General features: G+C 51.9%; 1 protein-coding gene across 1 annotated transcript in view; it reads left to right on the forward strand.

Annotated features, from left to right (window-relative positions):
* The window catches only part of ACSF2 (acyl-CoA synthetase family member 2), a 31649-nt gene extending 21108 nt beyond the window's left edge, over nt 1-10541 (forward strand). The window contains exons 10-15 of the mRNA XM_009582991.1: nt 7505-7612; nt 7738-7889; nt 8252-8393; nt 9706-9816; nt 10012-10080; nt 10179-10541. Coding sequence (XP_009581286.1) covers nt 7505-7612; nt 7738-7889; nt 8252-8393; nt 9706-9816; nt 10012-10080; nt 10179-10229 — 633 coding nt within the window. The 3' untranslated portion in view covers nt 10230-10541. The remainder of the gene's footprint in view (nt 1-7504; nt 7613-7737; nt 7890-8251; nt 8394-9705; nt 9817-10011; nt 10081-10178) is intronic.
* Nucleotides 10542-11819: the final 1278 nt, after the last annotated feature.

The following is an 11819-nucleotide window of genomic DNA, read 5'->3' on the forward strand; positions in this document are numbered from 1 at the left end:
TGCTTTGATCTCTGGAGTAGCGCTTTGAGTGACTTGGTCAGGATCTTTGAGACAGTGAAAGAGGAGGTAGACAGAAGAACCCTCCGTGTTTTCCTTCTTTGCCTGCCCAGGTTGATCAGGACTGAGAGTGCCCCTTAAGCGTGTGCTGCTCATAAAGCTTAGACAGGGAGCTGGGTAAATGATTGGAAAAGAAAAAAATTCACCTCTGAAGCACCATCTTCTATCCACCGATTGATTTCTGGCCCCCGCCCCCCCGAGCAGGTTCAGCCACTTTAGTCTTACTTGTAATCATTTGATGAACAATTCCTGCAGTTACGTACCAGCTATACTGTGCAAGAGCAACTGATGGGTGAGATTTAAAATCCAGCCTGTTTCTGCTGGACACTGAAGCTAGGAAGCTAGGTAGCGTATCCGTGCTCCCTCCCCAAGTGCAGCTGATGTTTGTACTTGATTTTCCCATCCCCTTGCAAAAAATACCAGCTAACAGCTTACCACTTCTGCAGAGATTTCTGCCAGCGTGGGTCAGATTGGAGCAAAAAGCTGGTGAGGGCCTTGCAAACTCCATCCATAAATACATCCCACCCATGTGTATTTCTGGAACAAGACCCTTTTCAGAGGTTAAACTGCCTCAAACCATCTTCGCTTCTTTCTTCCTCTGAGGATAAATTTCCCTTTCTTCTACCCTTTATCTCTTTACTGGCTGAGACTGCAGATTTTTGGGGACATGGACACTCTCCCTGCAGGGATGTGTGTGCTGTGGCTGGAGCAGGGGTAAGACCCATAGCTTCCTTGTGAAGATGCTGTGATGTAGCTGCCACGATGCTGGTGCAAGGTGGGAAGCTATCCCTACCCTGAGGGCTCCCCGCCAGCCCGGTGCCTGCAGCAGAGGTTAGGTGGATGCCGGGTTATTTTTGGTCCCATGGTAGGGTGGGAGCAGGGCAATGCTACTGGGGGAAAGGTGTCTGCTTCTCAGTTCCATTTCTCCAAGCACAAAGGTTGAATAAAAGGAAGTTCTTTCCCCTAATGTTTTTTTTTATTTCCATGCCTCGGTGAGCGCATTCCTGTGGCGGAAGTCAGTTGGCATCTGCCACAGCTGGCACCTCACCCCTGGGGTCCCGGCTGTTTGTGTTTTGAGCTGCTTGCTGGCGGGGTCTGATGTTCCCGCACCAGTTTTTGCAGCCCTCGATTGGCCAGCAAATGTCCAGCAGTCCTCAAAAGCTCACCTGGGTCCCACTCACGGGTGGCTCGCAGTCTGGCGGTGACAATGGCAGCAGTGTCAGTGTTCCCTCTGCCATGGTGCGATGCCGCAGTGAGCTGGGTCCCATCCAGGCCCCTACCTTGCAGGTCTCCTGGGACTGGTGTTGCTAGGACATCGCAGAAGAGGCAGGATTATCCTGCCATCCTCTCTTTCTTAATTGATTAACAGTTCTGCAAACATTCCCAGTGCCTGGTAATTTGCAGATGCTGGACTCCCCTCCTCTCCTTCTTGGAGGTCTTGTGGGCTAAGCAAATAAATACAGTTTTTGAAACAGTGTAAATATAGATTTGGGGTGTTTCTTTGGTGCTGCAGGTCAGAGTTGTTTTGATACAACATTGGAGATGGTCTTTTCCATGTCTAATCTTTATTTTTGTTACTACTGACAAGTCTGGCATATCAAGACAGCTGCACATGTGTTACTCCATGTTAAAATATTCCATTGCTCGCTTAAGCCTGATTCTGTAGCGTTTAAGGGGATGCAGATGTAGTTTTGTATGTCAGTGCATGCTAGCAATCACCTTCTTGAAGTGGCACCAGTGTAGCTGGCCTTGGGGTCCAGGCTGGACGCAAGGGCTCAGGCAGCTTGGGGAGGTGCCCTGGGGTGCACGTGCTGTCCCCGTTTGCAGCCCGCACAGCACCAGACCTTGCGGAGCGGAGCCCCTGCCTCTGCCTGGCACTGGGTGCTGGGGAGGGAGCAGAGTGGGAGGAGGTGCAAGCTCTGCAGTGTCCCAGGGGAGTTGTCCCAAACGCAGAGCACCCTCCAGGCAGTGTTTGAGGAGCCCTTGTAGGTGGGCATGGGGAGCCCCAGAGGGTCTCCAGGGTCCCTCCTCTTCCAGGCAGTACCTGAGAAATCCCTGGCTTTCGGTGATGTGCAAGTATCCCATCGGTGACAGTGACATCTGGGGCTCTGAGTTCAGATCTGAGTTATTGTTTGTTTGACGTGCGTGAAGGGTACCCTTCACTGTGGTGTGGGGGCCCAGACTGCCTGTTGAGCTGCAGGAGGTGGTGTTGGGTGCACCTCCTTCCTTCTAATGGTTTTCTTCCACTGTAGCATGGCCTCCACCCATTGATACGTTGCCAGTTTGGCTCCCCATTGATGTCCACCCACCCTTCCCTTCTGTCTGATCCCAGCAGCTGCTGCATGATGCTCTTGGCCTCTCCTATGAAGCTCACCCAGTTCTTGCTGCCTCTCCCCAGCCCTGCCGTGTCCACCCTGCAAGGCACTGGGCATCTCCTAGCTGCCCGCTGCTTTGCCCAGGGCTGCTGTCCTCTCTGCAGCTCTTGCAGGCTCTGAAGAAGAGTGGAGCTTTCTTCCCTTGCAGAACACAACCGATCCATGCAAGACGTCCGACTTTCCCAAATGGTCTCCAGCCATGAGTGCCCCCTGTTCTCAAAATGGAAAATCGGCTCCACTCAGTGACAACTTCCCTGCTTGTCCTTGGCCAAAGTGAGACCTCCCCATCCCATCCCACCTCATTTTTGGGCCGGGCCTGATGAGTATGTGGTTACAGTAGCTACAGAAGCTATGGGAATGTGCTGTGAGAACATTTAAAATGCAGCATGGAAGCAACAAGATCCTGGACTTCCAGCCATGACTTCGGTAGGAGCTGAGCTCTCTAAATCCATGGGGATGTTACCTTTGCCCCTCGGTTTTTGCCAAGTTTCCTTCTCCAGCAGCTTTGAGCATTCAAAGGTAGCCCCAAACCAGTGGTTTTCCATCAATGCAAGACACTCTGTTTCTGCACGCTTCCTCTCACTTTTTCCTTTTAATTTCACCTTTTCTAAATGCATTGGCACCCAGCAGCAGGGAGGATGGAGTTAATTACATAGCAAAGACCTTTTATCAAGCTGTGGATAGATCAGTAAGTAACTGCACATGTCTTTGCTGGTTGCCACTGGGCAGTGCTTCTGAAATGCTGGCAGGACTGGGGAAATACTTGCAAGCCTCAAGACTTCTGCTCAGCCTGGAAAGAAGAGAGGCAGCTTTAACTCCAGACCATGAGGAGCGGTTTGTCCTGACTGTACAATAACAGGAGGTTAATTTTCACTGGCGGTCTTCTGGCTCGGGCAAGCTGGGTTGCCATTTTTGCAGTGGTCACCTCCTGAGGCAAAGCCATTGCGTGCTACAACACAAAGACGGTGCTTTGGGCACCTGATATTTTTGGGAACTTTTTAAGCCCCATCCAAACTGGGACTGTCTGGCAGCTCTCTGGGTGGGGAGAAATGCCAACAGGGTGGCCACCCTTAGAGGTTTGTCCTACAAGACCTGCTTGTTTGTGCCCTGACGTTTTTGACACAAAGATGGTACTGTTGCTGGGGAAGGAAATGAAATCTCAGTGTGACATAGGCTGGATGTGATCAGAAGTTGTTTTTTTGCAGCAGCAAAGTTGACCTGAAGGTTCAGGAATATTCCAATACAATTTGGGATAGCGGTTCATCTCCAAAGCGAGGAGACACATGTCCCCAGAGGACAGCAAAATTCAGGGCCATCTTGGTAGAGAGCAGCTGGATGAGGGAAGATCCTTGCTCAGTTGAGAACCATTTGGAGCTGGCTGCGAAGGGAAGGGCTGGGGTTGACTTTGGTGGGGATATCTGAGGCAGACAACACAACTCAGCAGGGGTTTAGGGATAATTAGATCCATCCGGCACATTACACTGAGAGGGGTTCAAAGGGTCTCTTAGAGGTTCCTTAGCACATCTCTTGGGTTGCCAGTCTGCTTTCTGTTGTCCATTATGCCTTCTTTGAAGTCTGAAAATCCCTATGATTTCATGGTCAATTTGCTTCTTTCTTCCGAGGCCAATATTGTCTTCAGCAAAGCTCAAATTCTGTAGGTTTTAGTTTGGTGGTTCAAGCCCTGCCATCATCCTCCAGCGTGGCATAACCAAAGGGTGGTGATGAGAGACATGAAGATCTTCCCTGAGCATCGTTTCAGGTCCAGAGGGGGTTTCCTCCAAGGACCTTGAGCCCTCCTGCAGCCCTGACCTTCTGCTCCAGTCCCACCCAGTGTAACCCCACTTGGGGTACTGGTGGTCCTGAAGCCAGCCTTTTCATCGCAGCCTTTCAGCAGCAGTTGAATGTGGAGGGAAGTGGGTATTTTTATTGCTGTTGAATGCTGGGGAAAACCGAGGAGCAGAGAGCTGATGCGACTCGTTCCAAGTTATGCAGTAAATAAGTGGCATGGTTGGGAAAAACCCAGGGTCTTCAGAGTCCCCGCTCTCCCCACCAGATCAGTCTGCCTCCCAAATGTTTACTAAAGAGACTGGAGTCTGATTGTTTTTACTTTATTTTTAATTTTTAGACGCTTCCTTCTTCAGGCTGTTTTGCCTGTTCCACAGTGGCCAGTGTTTAAACAGTGCTAGCAGGAAATGTTTCTGAAATGTGCTTTAAAAAACACAGTTTTGCTAAGATGTTCTTTTTATTCCTGGTTTAGACAGAGGCTTCGGATTCACAAAGAATGAATCTCTTGTCAGTAGGAGTTAGGCAGCAGTTTGTTTTGGAGCTGTCCTTGTCGTTGCTGAAGGCAGGACTGATCTGCGTGCTGGGCATTGGGGGGTCACTTGTGGTCCTCACAGTAAAAAAGTCTTTACAGTCAATTATATTCTCTGTAGCTCCGCTCAAAGCCAAGGGTCTGAGCTGGACTCCTTGCCTCTGAAAAGCTTTGCTTTGACACAAGATATAGCTCCAGTGGAAATTATGGAGCTGATGCAGAAATTATTGGGTGAGGTTTTCTGGACTGAATTATACCAGATGACAAACCTAGATGATGCTAAGTGTCCCTTTGGGTCTTGAAAGCTATGAATCTTCGTGGATATCTCCAGGCTTAAATTGGTATATGAGGTTTTGTGGAAGCGTTGTTTCATCTCGTGCATCACGAGCTGCGGCTGGGCTGGGACGATGGAACCGTTGGAGGATGCTCCACGTGTCAGATGAGGGTTAGGAAGGACAGCAGCGCTGGCACGAGGGCTTGCTTCAGCCACTGCCTCGGTTCTGGGCATGCAGATGGAGAAAACATTATTCCAAGAGAGAAATGCTATCTTGGAAAGGTCAGGAGCAACATCCTAGTGACTGGCTGCAGGGAGCGGTGCCGGTGCAGGCAGGCTGGGAGGGGAAGGGAGCGATCAGGCAGCAGACTGAAGGCTGGAGGTTCAGACCGGCGTTGCTCACTGGGCTGAGTTGGGAAACCCGTTACTGAGGGTGTGAGAGTGTTTATGGGGACAAGCCGCCGGCCAAGGCACGGACAGCCAGTGCTTGGGGTACACGGCACGCTGCCAGGCATCTAGAGGAGCCTGGTGAGCCACGGCACCCGCAGCATCGTCTTGCCAGGGAGCTGCCTGCTGCTGTGTCCAATTAAACTGCTGGAGCGACCCGGAGAGGCAGAAAGGGTTGACTCAGGGCTTGGCCGGGATCCTGGGACCGACATTGCAATTCATCCAGCAGAATAAAACAAAAAAACAAAGGCGCTGGGATTTTTAATAAGTGTTTAAGATCTTGGATTTGTGTCTTGTCAGTCATTTGATCCAGCCACAGGACTCGTATTAGTGGGTGGGAGAGAAATCCTGTCTGAGCATTAGGCGCTGTAGGTTTCCACCCTGACTGGGAAGCTATCATTGCGTCTGGTAGGAGAAGCCTATTTACAGTCGCTCCCTGTGGGCTGCCAGGCTCCTAGCAGAACAGTTTGCACCAGATGGTCTCTGCAGCATCCTGAAGACTATCTCCTCCAGATTCCTGGCTAAGAGGAGGCTCCTGCAAATCTCCAGCTCGGATTCATGCTGACCCCGGTGTAGTCAAACAAGAGCATCAGCCGTTAGGACAGACTGTGTCCAACGTGAGATCCTTCAGCAGCCCCGAGTGGCAGAAAGTGCCAAGTGCTCCCACCAGTATTATGTACAGCTCATTCGGGATATATGCATGTTTTTTCAGGATGCCTCATCATAGTCCTTTGCAAAGCCCCTCATTAATTTTGGGCGCAGTGCCTGGAGTTCAGTGAGCGCCGTGCAGAAGCCCTGACCGTGCAGATGTTCCCTTGCAGCCAGCGATGGAGCTTAGGCGTTTGCTCTAAAGGCACAACCCAAGTCTGGGTGCCAAGGCTGTAGGAAGATGGTCGGGCCCTGTTGCAGTTCAGTGGGTCAGAGCTGCTCACGTGTCAGTATGAAGATGTGGAGGAGAAAGGATTGGTCCGCATTGGCCCTTTCCCAGTCGTACTCTCCCAGCAAAGCAGCCACCGGTAACATTAGTGGGTGGGAGAGAAACCCTGCCTGATGACACACGATATGCTGAGTGGGTTAGAGAGACCAGAGCAGTGTTCCAGCATGTCCCACCACTGAAACGCAGCTCCCAAAGAGCTGGAGGTGAAGCAGCAATTCCAGCAACGGTGCTGTCGGTGCAGCTCAGAGCTGCCCAGAGCCACCTCCTGCCCATCTCCTGCTGTCTCGGCAGGCCACTGAGTTGGGCATAAAGAGCTGGAATTTTCCTCTGAGGAGAAGTGACCTTCAGCTGAGGTGACTCAGAGCTTGCCATTGGGATTAGCAATGAGGGAGGTTTAGCAGCGAGAAGCTTTTGTCCTGCTGTGAGGCTTTCAGTCTGTAAGTGCAGCTGCGCCGAGCGTTGTGCAGCCTCGTGATGCCTTTACGAGGGTTACAGGAGCTGATGTCTGCACAAAAGGATCTGGAGCCAGCAGCCATGCCATGGGACATGCGGTCTCCCACAGGAGCCCACTGCTGGCTCCAAGTTTTTTCCAAAGCAACGCCCGATGTGCCCTGAGCTGTAGAAGATGCAAGGTGAATTCAGCACCTTGAGTAGATGGCTGTAAGGGCACCAAGGCAAAATCAGTGTCTGGTGGAGATGGTAGGGAGTCAACAGGGGTTGGAGGGACATAGGTTAAAAAAGAGGAGGGTGAACCCTGGGGTCCTCCAAGAAAAGTAGTTGGGGTGTCAAAAGTACATGACACCCAAAGTGTCGTGGGTGGTGGGGGTCTGGAGCACAGCGATGGAGGTGAGGAAGGCTGTGGCAGGCAGGTGCAGTGCTGCTTTAGCTCCTGGCTCTCCAGGACTCTCTGGCAGGAGTGTCTGGAGAGCCCTGTCCACAGGCCAGGAGAGCGATGCTTGCCTGTGACCTGAATGACTTGTGAGAACATCCTCCTCCCACTCCACTCTCCCCTGTGGTCATCACTAGCTTCATCTTTCCCATGCCTGGAGCTGTGCAGTCCTCTTTCCCCTTGAGGCATGTTTCTCCTCTTGTGTTTTCAGGTTGCCTATGGGACCACAGAAAACAGCCCTGCCACCTTCATGGGATTCCCCAATGACAGCATCACCAGAAAAACCGAGACGGTGGGATGTGTCTTTCCCCACACAGAGGTGACCATGACCCTCCCCACCTGCTCCAGGACCTCAGTCCGTCCTCTCTGTCTGGTGCTGGAGTTGGGGCATACCATCACATTTGGCTCAGACATCCCCTACTAAGCCCTTCTTTTCCATTGCAGGCAAAAATTGTGGATCCAGAAACAGGGAAGTCTGTGCCTCTGAACACTCCTGGGGAGCTTCAGATCCGTGGCTATTGCGTCATGCTGGGCTACTGGGATGACCCCACCAAGACGAGCGAAGTTGTCACTGCTGAGAGGTGGTACAAGACGGGGTGAGTCTGGAAACAGCCCTGCTCCTCCGTGTCTGATCTCTCCGTGAAACTTTGGAACAGCTTTTAGCACAGACCCCTCGGTGCCAAGTGCCCCTGGAGATGCTACTAGTGTGGTGGAGGGGCTGTGGGGGTACACCGCAGGGGCAGGAGTCGCTCCCCCCGAGCCCTGATGTTTGTGTGGACGCTGCCGATGGCAATGTCTGGCTGTAGCAGGAGCTCTTTGATCTCTTCCATGTGTTCAGGTGGCGTATCAGCTGTTACCCTCCAGATACCCTGACCTGGCCGCCAGACCAGGCTGGGTGGGAGCATCAGCCATTCTTCCACCCAGCCAGGACAGGACAAGGAATGTGGTGTCGTTGCAGGGACCTTGCGAGCCTGGATGAGCATGGCTACTGCAAAATTATAGGCCGTTGCAAGGACATGATTATTCGGGGAGGAGAGAACATCTACCCAGCAGAACTTGAGCAGTTTCTCCACACCCACCCCAAGGTTGAGGAGGTCCAGGTGAGCGGGAGGCAGGTGGGGTGGGTGAGCAGCAACGGTTCCTGTGGTGGAAAACCTGTACACAAAGCTACTGGGACTGCTGCTTGGGACCTGGTTGTTTTCCCCTGTTTTCAGCGTCTCCTTTTGTGTAATATTGGTTGGCGAGGGGGAGGGAGAGGCTCATGGCAGGGAAGGGGCAGGCAGAGCTCCTGCCACGGGGCACATCGGTTCGGGCAATCCCCTCGTGCACCAGCTTCATGTCTGCAAAGTAGTAACTGTCATTCTTCAGTTTTTAAACTGCCTGTCCACTTTCATAGCTCCCTCTGAAATTCTTACTTGGAAAGCAGTCTGGAGGGACAGTTTTTACTGATAATTAATTACGAAACTCCTAAATCCGAAAAGACTCCTCCAACGAGTCCCTGGAGATGAAGAGTGAGACTTAGTTTCACCCCTTTGCAAGACAGCAATGATTTGCAGCATTGAGCAGCTGCTCCCAATCTGCTGGGATTGTTCTCCTCCAGGTTTTGTGCCAGACAAGTTTCCCCATAAATAAACCATTTATTTAGTCAGTGTTGTGCCTGTGCCAGGCTAGCATCTCTCCTTGGAACAGTCCCAGTGCAGATGGGTTGCAAACCAGCCCTGTTTATGTAGTTTCTAGGGCTTTATGTCACTGCTCTGGACTCAAAAGGATCGACGTGTCTCTAGGATTTCAAGATACTGGTTCAAAGCGGGGAATGACAGTAGGACTCTTGTGAAATAGTGTGAGCAAACTTTAGAGAGAGAGACTATCTCCTGGTATCACAGGCAGTGGTCTACTACGATCTGCCATTATAAGGGTTTCAAATAATCCTTTAATTCGATTTCATCCCTCTCCTACTGTTTCATCTGGAGATCCCAAAGCACTTGAAGCAGCCTCCCAAGTCTCCCTGTTGGTCGTGAAACCTGTTGCCCCATTTTTTGGGGAAGCAGAGGTATGCAGAGGGATGACAGGTCCATATTGCATCCATGATGAGCTGCTGCCTGGCTGGTCTGACTCAGCCCTCGCTCCAGTGACTCTGCAAAACCAAAGGAAGGTGCTGGTGTCTGGGTGCCCAGCCTTCTCTGTCACCTTTCCTCTGGCAAACGGTTGGGAAGTTCTTCCTGGAAGGCTTGATGTTGTGTAGAAAGCACCGGTGGGATGGTCAGGCAGCTCAAGCTGCCTTTACACAGCCCCACACCACGACTCCAGCATCCCGTGATATGGGTCAGGGCTCGCACCATTTTTCCAGTACACATACCCTGCAGGAAGAGAGGGATGTCCCCAGGGGTCACACCGTCCTTCTGTCCCAACCAGGTGGTTGGTGTGAAGGATTCGCGGATGGGAGAGGAGATCTGCGCCTGCATCCGAGTGAGGGCTGGGCAGGACTGCACCGAGGAAGAGATTAAAGCTTTCTGCAAAGGGAAGGTGGGTCTAACACTCCTCTGAGCCCAGTAATTCAGTTCCCTGCTGGACCAGTACACTGAGTACCTGCTGGGGATTTGCAGATGAGAGTGCAGGGGTTTAGAACAACTGGGGATCCAGGCCTGACTTGGGTAGTACCAGCTGGGCAGGATACACTGTTCCCAGCCGGTTGCGTAGCAGTTGGTTTTCTCTTCCCAGATCTCCCATTTCAAGATCCCGCGGTATGTTGTGTTCGTGGGTCAGTACCCGCTCACTGTCTCAGGCAAGGTAAGAGAGGGGCTGGGGCAGGGCAGGAGCCCTGGCCTCCTGTCCTGTCTCCTGCCTGAGTCTCTACTTCTCCTCCTCCTCTCTGCACTTGATTCCAGATTCAGAAATACAAGTTGAGGGAGCAGATGGAGAAGCACCTTCAGCTCTGAGCTCAGGAAGGCAGAACCAAAAAGGGGATAAATCAGTCCTGCTTCAGCCAGCTTTGCATCTGCTTTTCACCTGTGTCTTGGGCTATGCGGTGGAGATGTTCTTTCCCCAACATCAGGTTGATGGTACTTTCAGTTAATAAAACAGAGAGCCTTTTTTTCCCAGTTGGGTTTGTTTCTTTGCCAACAGAAATACTACGGTGTGAGGAAGGGATGCGTATTTCTGGAGTTCTCTCCTGCTACTGAAAGACCTTATGGAGGTTTTAAAATCTTGCATCTCTTTGAGAATTTGGCTGCAGCCATTTCAGAGGACTTGAACAGATGCTGGTAGATATTTTGCTGGTATTTTAAGTCATAACAGCCTGGCCTGGCTTCCCAAGGTAGGTGAATGCCTTCTCTGCTTGGATGCTGCCGTGACTCCTGGGTCACATAACACAGCTCTGTGAAATGATCCAGCTGATGAACTTGAAATGAGGGGCAGGGGCTTTAGAGAGTGAGACTTTCAAGGGGAAGGGGCTCCCTAAAGCTAGCTGGAAAAGCTTACCCTGTTCCCGCACCTCCTCTGGGCCTTCTGACCCCCAAAGAAACTTCTCCAGGATAGACTTGGCATTGTTTATTTTGTAGTTTTGGACAAGACAGACAGTAAGGATTTTGCAGAAATACCAAAGTTCCTGTCCCATCGGCAGGGTGAAGGAGAACATACCTGGGACAGCATTTTACGGGAGTTATTTGGTACCTCCCAACCATGAAGCACTACTCTGAGAAGTGGAAGAGCAGAGCTCCTCTTCCTTCCCGGCAGAAGTGTCCCACCCCAGCTAGGAAGCAGATAATGTTGCTGCCGACTCTCGCCGACCTCCTGCCCATCACCCTCCTGAGCAGGGCTAGTGACTGGGCCCCCCTTCCACACTGGGGCTTTCTCCAGTGGGTGGGGAAAAATGGTGCAACGGGGAGAGAGGTGAAGCGTCAGCGAGGTGTCGATCCTGGATCTCCCAGCTGGACTGTGGGCTCTACCCATGGAAGCAGACCAAGTGGACAACAAGCCCACACTTCGTGCCTGCTTTCTGAAAGAAAAAAACATATGGGATGGTTCATATCAGACCCTTTCCCTTCGGTGTCTCACCAGCAAGTTCCTCCACTGTTCGCAAACTGCTCCTGGGGCTGGTGTCAGTGTGTTTCACCAGCTTCACCTCTGCCCACCCCAGAGTAAGTGGGATGTGTGCAAGCAAAACTCAGCTCTCCTCCCTGCCCTGGTTTTAGGATCCTTATAAACCTTCCTTCCCTGAGGAGGAACCGTTACCTGCATTACAGCAACTGCAGCCCGTGACCTTGGGGATGCAGTGGACCTCTAGGTCTGATGTCTAGGGACATCAGTTCCTTTGCTTCCCACAGGACTAACCCCGGTGCGGGACAGGCTTGCAGAGAGAGGAGCTTCTCCTCTGGTTCCTGTCTGATAATTTCAGCCTCTGCACAGTCCCTGTGCTGCCCAGAAGCGCCCCGTGTACTCACCATCATTGGGGGTTTGCTGGTAAGAAATGAAGGTGAAGTCAGTCCTGGCTTGCCTGGGTAGACACACTGCTGAGAAACACAGCAAGC

Source organism: Fulmarus glacialis, unplaced genomic scaffold, assembly GCF_000690835.1.
Source record: "Fulmarus glacialis isolate BGI_N327 unplaced genomic scaffold, ASM69083v1 scaffold38228, whole genome shotgun sequence".
In the NCBI taxonomy this organism is placed as follows: domain Eukaryota; kingdom Metazoa; phylum Chordata; class Aves; order Procellariiformes; family Procellariidae; genus Fulmarus; species Fulmarus glacialis.